The sequence below is a fragment of the Tasmannia lanceolata genome, unplaced genomic scaffold (genome assembly GCF_043159265.1).
Source record: "Tasmannia lanceolata isolate RefF3 unplaced genomic scaffold, GAP_Taslan_0.1 ptg000037l, whole genome shotgun sequence".
Classification (NCBI taxonomy): domain Eukaryota; kingdom Viridiplantae; phylum Streptophyta; class Magnoliopsida; order Canellales; family Winteraceae; genus Tasmannia; species Tasmannia lanceolata.
The window spans coordinates 51470249-51486920 of record NW_027518714.1 but is presented as its reverse complement, the minus strand read 5'-3'; the positions used below and the strand labels follow the sequence as shown (position 1 = coordinate 51486920).

At 39.9% G+C, this 16672-nt stretch overlaps 1 protein-coding gene across 1 annotated transcript; it reads right to left on the bottom strand.

Annotated features, from left to right (window-relative positions):
- Window positions 1-201: 201 nt before the first annotated feature.
- Window positions 202-16288, bottom strand: LOC143861812 (plant UBX domain-containing protein 1-like). Its single transcript, XM_077372748.1, has 7 exons — window positions 16030-16288; window positions 3804-3915; window positions 3470-3538; window positions 3226-3293; window positions 2595-2724; window positions 1748-1852; window positions 202-513 (listed from the first exon to the last, which is right to left on the bottom strand). Exons 1-7 carry the CDS (start codon window positions 16084-16086, stop codon window positions 314-316), a joined length of 741 nt encoding a protein of 246 aa, XP_077228863.1. The 5' UTR covers window positions 16087-16288; the 3' UTR covers window positions 202-313.
- Between the last annotated feature and the right edge of the window lie 384 nt (window positions 16289-16672).

Here is a 16672-nt window from a genome sequence, read left to right as displayed (position 1 = left end):
ATATTCACATGTAGAACTATTGCTACAGCTGCTCGGGGTTGAATCTCATGCCCCGTCGAGTAGGATCTAAGAGTAACAACATTGAGGTTGTTGGTTCAATCCTAGCATCTGACCAAGCAATGGAAAAAGAAACTTCTTACCCTATTACTACTATATTCTCTCCTCTGTTACTGTTCAATGCTGCAATTAAAGGACTCGTGATTGGAAATAATATAAAATTTCTAGATGAAACAAGTACTTGGATAATTTTCTCACAAGGACTATGACTATAAAGATAACAAGTGGCAAGATGTACCTCACTGATAAGATGGTTCTACATTTTAAGCCACTTTGGCTTAACGGGCTTCTTCACAGAAGGCTTAAGCTCTGGAACATCTGGCGGAGGCTCCACCACTGCAGGTTCAAGTGCACGTTGGACAACTTCCTCTGGTTCAGGAATTACATCCAGATCATTCAGAGATAAGATGTCGTCGCGAAGGAAAGGCACCGAGTTTGATGATGCATTATCATCCTCTGCAAATGCCAACAAAAGGTTGTTTTAAGAAACTCGTTAAGCTTCAAGTGGACCATGATTTGTCGAAAGACATTAAGCCTAGTAGTTACACACAATGGAAGTTATTCTTTTTTTATAATGGATGGCAAGGAAGTTTCATTGCAAAGATTTAGTATATTAGCTTTGAGTGCAAAAAATGATAAACTTATCAGAACCAAAAACTGTTCAATAATATGCTCTTGACACACAAAACAAATCATTTGTAAATATGAGGCATGGACTACACAACAGGCTCATTGTGATGGGCTAACCAGCGAAGATATTAAGCCCTAACATAGTGGGCTAAACAGTTTGAAAGAAGGCTTTAGTAAGAAAAGCGTGCCAGCTGTGCAAGTGAGCAAGTAAAGGCAGAGATGTATAGAGGGGTAAAGTGTGGTCTAACCGTCCAAGAAATGGGAATGGAAAAACTGAAGTGAATTAATGGATGGACGTTGGGGTAAGGGAATAAGAGACGCAAGTGGGCATAGAGAAAGAGATAAATGAGAAAGAATAAGGGTGGGTCCAACGAAAACAAAAGTGAGCCCAAAACAGCAATGACAAGCAAAAAATCCATGTAAACAGCTGAGAGTCCTAAACTAATATAAATATTAAAACTACTTCAAGGTAATCGAAAAATGCAGACCCACCTCTTTATAATACCCCTTCAAGGCCTGGCACCTCTGTCTATCAGTAAAAAGGTCGAAAACATGGAACAGGGATATGTTCTCCGGCACCATGTTTTTTTTTTTGAAAGACTCAATGTTGTGACTCTTAGATCCTACTCGACGGGGCACGAGGTTCAACCCCGAGCAGCTGTAGCAATAGTTCTACATGTGAATATAAATTTTTTTTTTAAAGCAACAGCTAGATACGTAGCAGAAGCGATAAATGAAACTTGTCAAATTAGCAATAGTTCCAGCACCATGTTTTTTGAACAGTACCAATGTCCCTTTTAGTCATTATGCTTAGTTATGACTACAGACATGTTTGAAGTAACACAAGATAGATTGACTTGCTATTGATAATGATAAAGCTACAGCGTAACAGCAGAATAAAACATAGGGGGTCAATGGATTGGATTCAATCATATTATATTATCAAAATATTGAAAGTGACTTTTCGGTGGATCATACAAAAAATATACAATTGCAACATAAAAAGTGGAATGGAATAGATTCAAGCATTATATTTTTCAAAAAAAGAAAAAATAGAAACCTTTTGGTAAATCATATGAAAAATAGACAATTGCACCAGGAGCAAAACCAGCAGAGTAGAAATCCTGGGTCATGTCTTTGATTTGCTTCTTCGGAGGAGTGGTAACTGAAACATGAAAAAATTGCAGATTAAACTGTCATCTGCATATGAAATAAGTTTCAGATCAAAGTTCACCAATATTAGAACATCAGAGCCCAATTTACTAGATGGACGAAGCATGTGATGGAATGCCATGGAACTAGAAGATGCTTAATAGGATTATTATCTTCTGCATGTACACTCAAATGACTTTAAATGGACGGCCAGAAAGACAATGGTATATTCTGTACCATTGTTACTGTTAAAGCAACAAGAGCATCATTGTCAGATGATTACTATATGTTCTTACGCTTTAAATCAATGCATCTTCGAATAAGGGTTGCCTAGTCATTCTGTGTATCCAAAGGTAAACTAAACAGACTTGCATTCTTATGGGATGTTTTGTGACCTAGGGGCTTCCAATGCAATTTACACAAACAACTCATGAAATGTTAATTCTCCGTTCGTCATGTTATCAAGGTATTAGAAATATGTCCATTTTGTGCCATATGGCTGGCATACCCAATGGTAGTGTATCCATTAGTAATCTATCTTACTTAAGGAGTGAACTTTTCAGTATTCTTTTATGTTTGATTTGATAATATTTTGAAGCTTAAAATTTGGTAAATACCCATTTATTTTTAATAAGCCTTCATACCAACCTCTGTGATGAAAATGCAGATAGCAAAATCAAACATATTTACAATGAAGAGAAAGTGCAATCCAAAGGGACTCATGAATCTGAATTTATGTACCAGATATTACTTACATAAATAGAACGGCAGGTCTGGACGAGCAACTACTTTCATGAGAAGATCCACTAAACTTTGAATTGTTTCTGATGGATGAAACTTTGCTTCCAGAATGTGGTTATCAGGGAAACGGACCCTAATTACAGCCTGGACAAAGAGCAAAATGCAAAAAACAAAACCCAGTATGACAATCAAGCATTCTCCAAATCACACGAAAACAGGAGAGCTGAGGATGGCTACAACAAACTACAAATCATTCATTTGGCACAGATACCAGTAAAACCTATATGTTGTTACATCATCTATGATCAAGATGAAAAATCTCATACAGTCGGTTGATGCCTCTATGGCTATACTTGCGTTTCGACATATGTCAGTTAGTTATTTATAGGATCATTTGAAGCTTAAAAAGAAGAATAGATGATAATGATATCATGTAATTCTGGGAGACGATAAGTACAATAGTTGTTTATCTGATTGGAAAATATTGAATTGAATAGGAGAAAGCAAAACAATCAATATACACTAAAATCATGATAACTTTTCAGGAAGGATGAAATTCACTGACGGTATTTGTCATTAAATTGAGTCCTCGAGCATTTTTTTTTTTTAAAAGAATGCCAAACCCAGAAACTTGTCTTAGAGCACCTTAGAGATTCTAGATCTACGTGCAGCCTCTTCTGATTCACGGATCTTGCGGGTCTTCAGAAATTTGTCTGTTCATGGGTCCAAACTAAACCATTAAAAGGAGCATACAATGTAGAAGGTAAAAATGCATGCATATCAAAACTTGCTACATGAAATCATCTCAATCAAAGAATTGCATGGATACAACTACTTCAGAATGCTGAATATGCTGATCCAATATAATAATTGTCATTGTAAATATTACCTTCTTTTTTGCTTGCCAAAATGCAGTAATAATCCTCTGCAGTGAACTCATTCAAATCATCATTTTCCCCTATCACAAAGAATCCACTTTTAATAGTATTGTATACATAAAAATTGATAGAGTACCTCTTAGATATATTACAAGTTCTGATAATAACAACGTTAAAATTAAAGAAGTATCAACATGTCAAAAAGAATCATGAACCTCATGCATGAACTAAAGAACACAGCATGGTTTTTACATTCAAGGAACACCCTAAGCCTAAGGCTATAACTGGTAATGGCTTGTGCTTCAGAAGAGGCTTGAAAACCTATAAAAGTCAAAAGGTGCTTACCACTAGTGGAAATAGAAGTAGCAGGTTCCTTATCTGATGTGAAAGAATTTGTTGAGGTTGAGAAGACGCGGATTTCTCTCCCAAGTTCTTCTGCCACGGCTACGAGCTTGGCCTGAAAATATTTTGGATAGTCATGGTAGGAAGTACAAACCTTATCCAGCAAGAGCACTTAAATGCTATGATTTAGCCGACACTTTGAATTTATTTATGTCCTACCGTGTCCGACACGACACGCGTGTCCACAAGTGACGACACTCATTTGGGCACTTCTAAATGTATTGCTAGGAGTGTTATTAATGTGGGCGTGCGAACACATATTTGTGTAATAATCAATAACTTTATGTGTATGTACGTGTCACCTTTTCTAGATTTTTAGATGTTGCCATGTCGAACAACTCATTTCTGTAGCAAAATTCGACACATGAATCCATGTCGACAAATTATGATTATATATACTTTCTACTTTACCTGTGTCCCCATTTCTAAATTTTGGGGTTTGGCGTGTCCGACACTCTGTGTTAGTGTCGACATGCGACACACGTGTCTGTGTCCATAAATCATAGCTTAAATGCAATTGCAAGCATGCACAAATTAAAATGCTTTTTTTTTTTGAATGGTGCAAATAGAAGATGGCAAGCACATGAGTATGCAAAGATGAAGATGGGTGTGATAATGGACAAGTTAAAATGTAAACAGATGGCTCAGTACATCTCAGTACATCAGTACAGGGTAATAAATCACAACGCGGTGAATTACCGATCCGGGGGGTTTGAACTTAGGACCTTTGGAGGAGAGATGTGGGGGTGGGGAAGGGGAGGAGATGACCATTAGGGAATATTACAGTCGCCGTTGGGATAATCCCCGCCTTGCTTTGATAATCCTCCCAGTCCGGTCATCTGTAGCTGTGGTTTCAATCTTGACCGGTTGGCTGACCCCTTTGTAGCTTCAGTAGAAGGCGGATATTCAGCCCAGGAAGTATTCCATTCTCTAGGAGTTTTCAACAGTTGTTGCCGTAGATCCTTGATCTTGCTAAGTCAAGAGGGGAGCGGGGTGGGATCATTTGCACCCCCCCCCCCCGGCACCCCCATCAAGATCCCTCCCCCATTCCTTGGGAAGCTATGAGGATATGGACACGATAGTGAGAAGATTTGAATTTGGAACTGGAAAATCTCGTGGAAGAAGAAATTCAAATCCTAAAAGGGTAGACCCCTCACATCAACATGGTAGTGATTGGATGTGTTTGAATTGCAAATATAAAAATTTTGGCTCACGCAGTGTTTGTAGAAAATGCTCTGGACCAAAAGAAAGAATTGAGGTAGCAAAAGCCTGGGTTCCTAAGGAAGCTCCTAAGGATGCTCATCCCTCCCGTTCTGAAAAGAAGGCTGACAATCCGGTGATCAATGTCCCAATAGACCTAGTTTCTGATAGGAAGAGGACTCTCAAAAGCTGTCTTGTTGGCACTCTAAGAAACAATCCGAAAGAGGTTTGGGGATGGGCTCAAAGACATTGGGCTCTTCCCTTGCTATTTTGTATAAGCCCTTCGATGATGCTATTTTGCTTCGAATCGCAAGGTCAAGCCTCGTCCATCCTCAAGCATGGTGGTGATGCTTTGGGAGGATACCTTGTTTCCCTTCAACCCTGGTTTCCTGCTCTTAATACTGGTGTGAGAACTGTGAGGCTTAGATTTTATAATATCCCGCTTCATGCCTGGTCTACTTCCACGGTGGAGGCCTTGGGTCAGCAGTTCGGTCAGGTCCTGGAAACCCAGATGTTTGGTACCCATGATCACTGTCTAGAATTTGCATCCGACAAGATTTTCACTACGATGAGGAAATGCATGCCCTCATTTATAAACCTTAAGGTAGATTCCAACATCTATCCGGTGGGAGTGAAGGCGGTAGCTGAGGAGTTTAATTCCTTTATGGATTTGTCGGTGGTAGGGGATTCCTCGGTCCCAGAAAATTCTACCTCCCAAAAGGGTTCTAAAAACAAAGTTGCCGATGAAAAATCGCCAAAGAAAGATATTTCCATGGAATGGAAGGACCAATTCTGGAAAATCCTGAGGGTAAAACTGTCAATCTCATTGGTAGGGAGCCGTTGGATGGGCCCGTGTCGTTTTTTTAATTGTCTTCTATCTTGGGAATGGAAAAGCCGTCAGAAAAAATAGAAAGAAAGAAATCATCATTGAAAGGGAAGGTAGACGGTCATGGGAAGGGAACGATGCAGCAATCTTTAAAGGCTAAGACACGTGCCATAACGGGAAAAGCCATCAGGAAAGATATTGCTGACAGTTTCAATTGCAGACGGCGGTAGATAGAAAGGCTGTAAAATTTAAAAATCGTTTTTTCAATAGCAGCAAAAAGAACAAAGGAAGGTCAATGGGGTTGAAATCTTATAAATGTCAGGACAGTGGGATTCATGTCAATACCCATCGGATAAATAACTCGAACTGCGTTGGAAAAGTCGGTCAAGTAAAGGCGCGTGCATCGAATCACATTTATTGGCCACTAGGGGCGGTCTTTCCCTTTTTAAAAGGAGGCTTCTGGGTCGTCTTAAAAAAGAAGAAAGCAATAAGAAAAATTTAGCCTCCAAAGTTAAGTTTCTCTTGAAAGATTTTGATAAACCGCTTTCCCCTAATATGTCGGATGAAGATGGATCCAAGATCAGGAAGAGGAAGGCCACCTCCTTTGTTGTTAATGACCTTAGACTTCTTAAGGAGTTGGAGTATGATGAGTAGCTGGCTTCGGAGGAATTTCCAACTCCGAGAGAAATCTCGATGGGGATTTGGAACAAACAGTGGAAGCAATTCAAAAAGGATGCAAAGGAAAATATGGAGGAGCGCAAAAGAGTTTCAGGGTCAACAGATCCAAAGAATGTATATGTTCAGATCTATAAGCTTCCTTTTTTAAAGGAAGCTTTAGAAGAGGAAAGAAGGATTCGTCGGCGGCGATGGGAAGAGGAGAAAGCAGTTGAGATAGAGATTAGAAAAACCGGTAGCAGCTTCAGTAGAGGAATCTGAAGAATCTCGGGACTCATTAAACTGAGAAGTCGGGAAATTCGGGAACATAGGGGAAAGGAAAATGAAGACAGAGATAAAGGCAAAATGTTTGAGAAATGTTCAGGGGAAGCAGAAAATAATGGTTATTCTTCTGAGGAGTTTGATGAAATGCTGGCTATAGGAGATGTCTTTAGAATAGGATATGATGATGACCTTGAAGCTACAAAAAAATGTTTATGACAATGGTGATAAGAGATTTGAAGAGAAAAAAGGGAGGTCTATACTGATCAGGAGTCTGGGAAGCAAGTGGAAGTCTTGGGGCCAAGGGTTGTAAACCCTAAAGGAAAGAGTCTTTTGCCCCCCTGTAGATAGTTAGTTAGTTTTTTTAGCTTCTAAAGAAGGTGGTTAGACAGTTCATAAAGTTGTTAAATTCTAAAGAAGATGGATCTTAGTTTTCTGGAGGATGCAAGTTAGCGAAAAATACGTTGAAGGTCTCCGCTATGTTTCAATATTTATGGCCACCTTAGGCTTTAAGCTTAAATGGAAATTGTGAAGCATTTGTTTGGAAGTTGATTCCCTTTGGCTTGAGAGATTTTAGAGTCATTCGCTTAGGGTGTAATCCTTCCCTGGAGGTTGTTCTTGCCCTCATAAGGTTGGAAAGATAATTCTTAGGGGTGTATTTGGATGGGGGAAAGGTTTTGGGAGGCTGTCAGTAACATTTGCGATCGTCCAGGGTACAGGTGCCACCAATAGATAGCAAAAGTATCTACTGATTGTCTGTATTCAGCTGGGCTATAATCCGACCAATTTTGGCTTGAGAGACTATGTCTTTCGCTTAGACTGGCTTTTTGTCTGAATAATTTTGCTTTGCTACTCTATGTACTGGAGGTATGGTTATAATAGACATGCTGAAACCCTAGTGTTTGTTAGTAACGGTGTTAATAGGACTAATTGGAGGTTAGCTTGTAAAAATGACTGATGGAAGAGCTTGTTACAGAGAAGCACCCTTGGGGCCTCAAGTATACATTTCGCCACTGACAAGATGAAGGAAGACATGTCCCGGTTATTTTATTTTGTTTCATGTCTTAATATTTCCTGGTCCAGGGTACACCCGGACCAGTCTTTTAATATTTTGTAATACAGGATGGGACTCCTGGTCCCTAATGTAATTCAAATATCAATGAAAATATGTCAACTTTCAAAAAAAAAAAAAAAATTTCACAGCGCACATACAACATGTACATTGGTTAATGTGCCTGCAACCATCAAAGTTTACAATGTGACCTCCACACAAGATAGTAAATAAGAATAAATGCACCATATCCACCCAACACATATATCTCCAAGTTTCAGGCTCAAATCAATACAAAGCAATGCATATGTCCATGGATAGTCAAGACAAGCCACAATCGTTTCAAGGTCATCCTCAACGAGGTTCCCAATGAGTCAAGTACAGCAATTGTAACCTGGTTACATAGATCCTCAATCAAATTGTTAATGATGTTGAGAGAACTCCAAAAATGGCATTAGGGTTTCAAGTCATAGATTCAAACAACAGTTAAAGATATTAAAGTGATCTAAAACCCCAACTGAACAAATTCCTTTCTCTGAATAAAATCAAGTTAAATTCACACGTTCTTTGTCAAGAAAGAAGCACCAATATCTACTAATAAAACATCCAAGCTGAGCCTACCATCACTAAGCACAACAAGAAGATTTAAACCCAAAAATAGGAATCAATCAGAATCGAAAAAGAAATACATGAAGAACAAGAAAGAGAATTTTATAAAGACAGAACCTTAGCTTTCTCCAACTCATTTGCAAGCCATAGATCGAACTGTAGGGATCTTGTCCATTAGATACAAAGTTTGCAGTGTGGCCCTTCGATGTTGGAGCTCACTAGTTGAATAACTTATAATGAAGATTAGATGGGCCTCAGCACTCAATCTTTTGGGTAGGTATAGTAGGAGACCATTAGAAGGCATCAATGCGACGGGCTTAGCCCTAAAAAAACATACTGGAGTCTTGCTGCCCTGCTAATAGATTTTTTGTTTCTTTTCTTTATTTTAAATGCAGCTATAGATGAAAATAATAGAAGTACTGGAAGGACGTCACAGGAGGACGCCATGGCTGGGACGGCCACCCCTGCACACCCTGCATGTGGGTGTGGGCTAGACCATAGAGATGGTCCAGCCCACCATCCCACCGTAAGGCAAACGAGCCATGGCTTCATGGGCCTATAGCATCATCAAATCATTTTGAGTCCAAGCAGTACATAGTCACCGTAAGGATCAACATTGGCATGTATGTGAATTTGATATTGTTGATCACGTAGCACATCACGATGCAATCCACATGGTCTTGGTCCTATGCTGAATGGGAATTCCATTCATAAGATAAAGGAGAACAAAAATCAATGGAAACTTTTCTTGGTAGAACCCTAAAATGAAGCTTAATGGATCAAGGGACTAGGATCATCCGATAAGGGTGGATAAAATGGCAGTGAGCTGGATTTGTGGTTGCAGGTCAGATAAACGAATCCAATTGTGTCCACGTGGCACACGTGCGGTCCAAAAAGTGATAGCTAGATTGCAAATATCAAAGATATTGTTTGAAAGTCTTGTTAATAACATAGCATGAGAAGATTCAATGTTAATAAGAGGTTTGCTAAGCCTAAGCGACTTAAGGAATGCTTTCATATAAGTGGTCTCCTCAATTTTCACCCACACAAATATTACGCATGAAAGCAAGAACAGTCTCTGACCAAGGGCAACCCATTCTCAAAAAGGATTGCAACCCCTCTTTCTAATCTGAATGTTAGAAGCACAATGAAGTGCGTACCAATGGCATTCCACCTCTCAAATCCTCACTCTAGCAGCAACACCACTCTCAAATGCCCACACTCACCACTTTGTTGCTTGATCACAATATGTGGCGAGAGATTCTTGACTGATTTTTTGAGCACATGAATGGCCTTTGAGTCCTTGACCTCTCCTATACAAAACTCATCAATGCCCTACACAAAACTCATCATTGCCCACCTCCCGATCTTGCTTGTGCAACCTTTGCATGCTCTCATTGAAATATTGTCCCTACTTAAGAAATTCTTCCACGATTCCCAATACAAGCTCTTACAAAACTCGAGATTCCCATTCTTGAAAGAACTCCAACAAAGAGTCTGGTTCTACAGACATCATTCGAATAGATGCTTAACCTTCATCTTTTCATCATTCCAAGTTTCCAACCACAACCACGGATGGCATCACTCTTGCTAAGGGGCTGTCCATTCTTAAAATATGTGTAAGTTGAAATTCCACACGACAACTTCCAAAAGAGTTGAAACAGGACCAGTGCTATTTTGATATTCCAAAGAATCTCATGTTATAAGTAGAAAAGGATATTGCATCTTGTTAAAGTAGAAAAGATAAATAACGCCTTTCTCCAACAACTTAAGCTTTTGGAGAAGTTGGTTAGTTAACATGGTATCAAAGCCTTAGGGTTTTTGTGTCCTAGGGACCAAATTGGAGATTCTTCTTCTTCTTCTTCTTCTTCTTCTTCTTCTTCTCCACCCAACCCTATGACCTAAACCCATTTCCCATTCTTCTTCTTCTCTCTTTTTTTTTTCCTTTCTTCTTCTTCTTCTTTTCCTTCTCCTTCCTCCTGCGCGCCCCCCTATGCCTCCTGCACGCCCCCCTATGCCTCCTGCACCCCACTGCTGCCCCTTCTTCTTCCTTGGCCACCTACGCGCGCCCCCTGGTTGCCCCCTCTCTCTTTCTTCTTCTTCTTCTTCTACCTCCTCCACTCCCCCCCCCCCCCCCCACCCACCCACCTGTTGTCCATCTTTCTCCACTCCCTCTTTTCTCTAAACCCTATTCATTACCTTATCTAACTCCAACCCCATACCCCTCCAACGCTTAATCCCTCTCTTTCCCTCCTTATCTATGACCTAAATCCCCACCTTCTTGCTATCCCTCGTCTTCACGGCTCCGCATGACTCGGTATTGGCCCGAGCCTTTTTCCTCTTTGATGCTACATGTGGCTTGTCTTTCTATGCCTCTTCTCATTCTCTTTTGTCGTCGGAGCCGCGCTCGTCTGATGGAGTCGCCCTTGTGACTTCTCTTTGTCTCTTCTATTTCATCTCCTTTTGGGCCGTCGTGAGCATTTTCTCTTCCGATGGATCAAGCGAATACTTCGGATCCTCTTCTCTCACCCTCCCTTACTGACAGTGTGACTGATCCTCCCGGGGCTTCTTCTCCTTTGAGCTACCATCCCACAGTGTACTCTCCCTCTGTTGAGCAGTCCTTTCCCCAGATGACTTCGGAGCGCCTTGACGGTTCCAATTATCTTAGCTGGAGGAGGCCTGTTGAGACCTATCTTCTCGCTCGCGACAGAGTGTCTCTCATTGAGCGGGGTCCTCCACCCTCCTCAGATCCATCCTATGACCGGTGGCGTCAGGATGATGCGATGGTTCGCACGTTACTATGGCAGAGCATGGCTTCTCATATTTCTCGGCCGATGATGGACTTGGCGACTGCTAAGGACATTTGGGAGCATGCTGCTCTCATGTTCTCTGGGGTTGATAGCCTCACTCGCATCTGTGCGACCTACTCTTAGTGGATTCGTCTTGAACGTCGCGACTTATCCCTCTCCGACCATTACAGCCGGTTTATCTCTCCATGCTAGCAGCTCGATATATTTATGCCCCTCACTTCAGATCTGACGGTTCTAGCTCGTCAACGGGATCAGCTTAGGGCTATACACTACCTTGAGTCCTTGGGCCCGGACTTCTTACCATTCCGTCAGCAGATGATTGGCTCAGGGGCCATCCCCTCTCTCCCAGAGATTTACTCCCGTGCTCATCAGTGTGCCCCGGGAGGCTCCTCCACTATGCTTCCTTCAGAGGGTTCCGCTCTTGCTTCTTATGATACTGGGACTTCTTCCGATCATGGCACTGGTTCTTTTGGTCATGGCACTGGCTCCTTTGGCCGTGCTCGCGGCTCCTTTGGCCATGGTCGTGTGATGGGTGGTGGCCGTGGTAGGCCATATTGCACTCACTGTCAGAGGGATGGTCACCGTGTTGATACTTGGTATGTTAAGCTTTTGGAGAAGTTGGTAAGTTAATATGGTATCAGAACCAAAGGTCTCGAGTTCAAACTTCCCGGATAGCAAAAATCCACATGCAATGGTCGACCCAAAGTGGGACCACATGTGCCACGTGTTTGCCAAGTGGGCCACACGTGCGGGGGAGTGTTAAAGTATAAAAGATAAATAACACCTTTCTCCAACAGCTTAAGCTTTTGGAGAAGTTGGTTAGTTAACACATCTCTATAAATAACACGGACATTTTTTGAACATTTAATGCTCGCATACCTTTGTGGGAAGAATACTTCTAGAAATTTCATTTTTATGTGCACATATGAAGAATGATGTAAGGACAAGTATGATCCTTTCGAAAGAAAGCAATTTTACTACAAAAAATATATGCGAAACCCAAACCAAACATTACTTTCCTTCTACAAACCATAACAAATTATTTGGATATTCAAATCACTAGAGGTGCTCTCAATGGTATTTGAGAAATTCTCTATAACACCTAATTCTTCTCTTGTGAAATAATCAATTCATTACCACACTATCTTATTTGGTTGTCGAAAACACGGAAAATCTTATAGCGCTTTCAATTGAGAAATGCCATCAAAATGAAAGTTTAATTGTTGGACAAAATCACTGGAATTAATGCTTTGCCTAGAGAAGCAATGGGTTCTAATCATGCCAACCCAACTACCAAGTGTAAAGAATAATGGGGAGGAAAAACTTTACACTCCTAAATCACATCTATTGAAGTGCTGACTAAGACTTTTGAACTTATCCTTGGCAAGATGCTTAGAAAAGTAAGAAATACTTGATATGTGGAAGATTGGAAATTGTGATCCAAGAAGATCAAGCAAGAAAAGATACATTCCCATCATTGCACACTTTATGCCTTTTGGAGCAACCAAAAATGAAGAATATTTTTTTTTATGGAAAAAAAAGAAGGATATTTACAATGAATATTTTCTGACACTAGAGAAGTTGAAAGTCAAAGAATGTCCAAAGCTATGGACGCTTCCTCTTCATATTGGTGACCCAAACACTAAACCAACCATTAGAGCTTAAGGAGGATTCAAAAGTCTTCAAAGCAATGCATGGTTTTATAAATACTAATGTCACAACATGGAAGAAGACAAGCAATGACAACTTATGTCATTTGATTGAAAGACGGGGAATAGTATTTGTAGTACAATCCAAACTCTAATGTTTGCACAAGAGCATGTGTTTGTATAGAGAAGAGGGTTTTGTAATTAATAAAGGCAGAATAGCTTACGTGAGCAGCATTCGCTTCACCGATCAATGGAGAGAGTACTTCCATATAAGTGCCTCTCATATTGCCTAGGCCTAGCAAATCTCTGTCCTCTATGGAACTGCTCGCTCTCCCCATTGATCGGCCATACAAATATCAGATCTGTCCGGTTTTAATTACAAATACCTTTCTACATACAAACAACTGCTCTTGCAACAATATCAGGAATCTGGATATTACTTGTAGAGACTTCATTTTGTTATAGCATGAACCCGTGGTCAGTCGTAAATTATGTAGCTACAATGATGACCATGTGTCTAAATAGTAAAACACCATCTCTTTCTAAAGGGCCCAATATGAGGATTAAAATACTTCCAAAATATCTCATTCTTCCAAGAATAGCCAATCTTTCAAATAACAAAACTTCGCTCCGCAACATTGCGGAGAAGGACCCTCCGCAGTTTGTCTTTGTCTAAGTGGATTCTGCCACGTGGCAGGTTTTCGTAGGCAAAAAAAAAGCTTACTTTTCTAAGGACAATTGTACCCTTTTCCAATTTTCATCCGAAAAAGCACACGTTTTGGGAGGTTTAGTATCATCCGATGGAGATGATACTAGCACAACCTATTTATGTTGAGGCTTACCAAATGAACGGTTTGGATCTTCAAAGGTGAATACAATAAATAGTAGAATTTATCTTTAAATAAAAATCACTTGAGCCCACCTGGTCCAAAGATCCAAACAGTTCATTTGATGAGCTCCAATGTAAATAGGCATCTCCCCAAATATCATCTCCCTATGACGATCCTAACTCTTTGATCTATAGATCTAATTGAGAGTTTGGATCATCCTACGGAGGTGATTTTATAAGATAATCATAGGAGAGGCCTATTTACGTTGGGGCCAAACAAATAAATGGTTTGGACCTTCGAACCAAGTGGACTCCAGTTATTTTTTTAAAATAAATTGTACTTTTTATTGTATTCATGACAACATATCATATAAAAGTCTACTGTTTGGAGATTTGGGATCATCTCATGGAGAGTTGGGATCATCTCAAGGACATGATTTTTTGCGCAACGGTTATGGCCCTACTAAGGGTTCATGGAGAGAGAGAGAGACGTGTGCCTAAACGTGGGTTTTCGGATGAAAATTGAGAAAGGGGTACAATTGTCCTTAGAAAAGTAGTTTTTTTGTCTACAAAAAACCTGCCACGTGGCAGAATCTGCTTGGCCTAAGGCAAACTGCGGAGGAACCTTCTCCGCAATGTTGCAGAGCGAAGTTTTGTTCTCTTTCAAAGGCCCCAAAGATTAACAAATCCCAAGAATACCTTGTCAAGACATATCCCATCCAAGCGATTTCAAATTCACCCTTTTGAAATACCCAAAAACCCTTGAATTTTATAACCTCTCTTCCATCCAATCAGACAAGATTTGATCAAATCGAAAAAATAACTAAATGCACAAATTTCAAGCCATACTTTATTTGTGAGACTTTAAATTGATTTAAAGCCATTTTAATTTCAAAACTTAAGTCCCACATCGATTTTGAACGAATTTTCTCCTAGATTTACTCTCTACGAAAAGGGATCATTGATTATAATTTTAACACAATATATTCTCAAATTCTTGGAGAAAACACTAAAAAAACCTAAAAGGGAGATTTTAAGTTAAGCTCTAAGATGTTCCAAAATCTGGCTTAATTCCCTAGCTTTAGGGTAAAAATCTGAGGAGCTCATCTTCAACCTCCCACCCTCCACCATCCTTAAGAGATATATTTTCATTTGATTCCGTGATAAAACCCTTTGTAGCATTGATCGAAGAACTTCTGAACCATCCATCCTCTTTAATAGTTGGTATGTGTTCAAATGACCAACATGAAAAGGGAGCTCCTATAACTTTTGACATTCTTTGGCCTTGAACTTCTCTAATGTTAGAAAATGTTTGTTACAAATACTCTTCAGTTTTGATAGCTCCCAAACACATAATTGCATAACATAGCTCCCAAACACATAATTGCATAACATAGCTCCCAAACACATAAATGCATAACAATAGGAATGCTTCTTGGCCTACTAATCTTCTTGGAACAACTTTTTCAATCTTCTAAGGAATTTGATTTCAAGTATTTCCAGATTTTTCTAAGCATATACCCAAAAGAAAAAATTCAAAAGTCTTAGACAACACTTTAAATAAATGCAATTTAGGAGTGTAAAGCTTTATTACCCAAATATTTTCTTGCACACAGTAGTTAGGTTGGCACATGAGAAAACCTATAGATTCTCTAGGCACTCCAATGCAGCAATGTCCACTTTTTGTCTAACAATCAAACTTTTCATTTTTATGACATTCCGCAATTCACCACTCCAAGATTTTCTATATTTTCAACACCGAAATCAGGATAGTGTTATAATGAATTGATTATCTTCCAGAGAGAGACGAATTTTGTGTTATAGAGAACTCTTCTAATAACATTGAGAACACCTTCAGAAGTGTTAGCCTTCAAATATTTGTTATAGCTAACCAATAGAACAAAGCGCTTGGCTCGGAATCACAGATTTTAAGGGTGAGATAACATTAGGGTTCCACAGATCCTCAATCAAATTGTTTGTGATGTTGAAGGAAAACTCAAAGAATCGCATTAGGGTTTGGAATCATAGATTCAAACAACAATTTAGGATATTAAAATTGAGCTAAAGTGAACATACAATTCCTTTTTGAATAATACCAGGTTGAGTTCACAAGGTTTTTGCAAAGAATGAATCACCCATATCCACTAAACTAACATTCAATCTATGCCCTCTATTATTATTAAAAAAAACAAGCAAATTTGAACCCAAGAATAGGCACAAATCAGAATCAACAAAGAAAAATATAGAGAAAGAGAGAACCTTAGATTTCTCTGACTCCATTGAATCAAATCTTCTGCGCTTAAATAGTAAACGCATCAAATCGAGTTTCAAATGGATTTTCTTAGGACGAGATCCCTTTTGATATTAGGGTTTGGTTCCCTGAACCAGATGCGGCAAATCCCTTACCCTTGCCAACAAGAAACGTATATATTTCTACTAAGAATAACAAAAAGTACAAATTGCTTCCCCAGTCTGAGATTTTAACAAAGATAGTACAGCTATGATGCAAAAGTAGTTTCTACTGTGTTAAATAGGGGTGCAACTTGGGTTGGGCTCAACCCGATTTTGGCTCGGGTTGGGTTGGGTTGGGTTAGGGTTGGGAAAAACCAACCCGATTTAAATTCGGGTTGGGTTAGGGTTGAGGCCTTGGTAACCTGACCCAAACCCGATCTCCGTCCTCTAATTTTATCATTATTTTCTCAGGATTATGTTTTTCTTTGTATTTTTTTGTTTGGCAGTATATGAACCCGATCCCAACCCGACCCGATTTGGAGGCAGGTTAGGTTACGGTTGACCATCCTCAACCCGAGGCTCAGGTTGGGTTGGGTCGGGTCGGGTTAGGGTTGAGGGAATGCTATCTCGGGTTGGGTTAGGGTTGCCCTCAACCCGACCCGAGTACAGC

Bases quoted from the DNA above. Each gene is read 5' to 3' on its own strand.
- LOC143861812 (XM_077372748.1), bottom strand. From the start codon at position 16,086: ATGCGTTTACTATTTAAGCGCAGAAGATTTGATTCAATGGAGTCAGAG. The intron at 1,853-2,594 runs GTAAGTAATATC...TTCATGTTTCAG, and splicing joins AGACCTGCCGTTCTATTTAT to TTACCACTCCTCCGAAGAAG. The intron at 514-1,747 runs GTTTCTATTTTT...TGGCATTTGCAG, and splicing joins TTCATATGATTTACCAAAAG to AGGATGATAATGCATCATCA.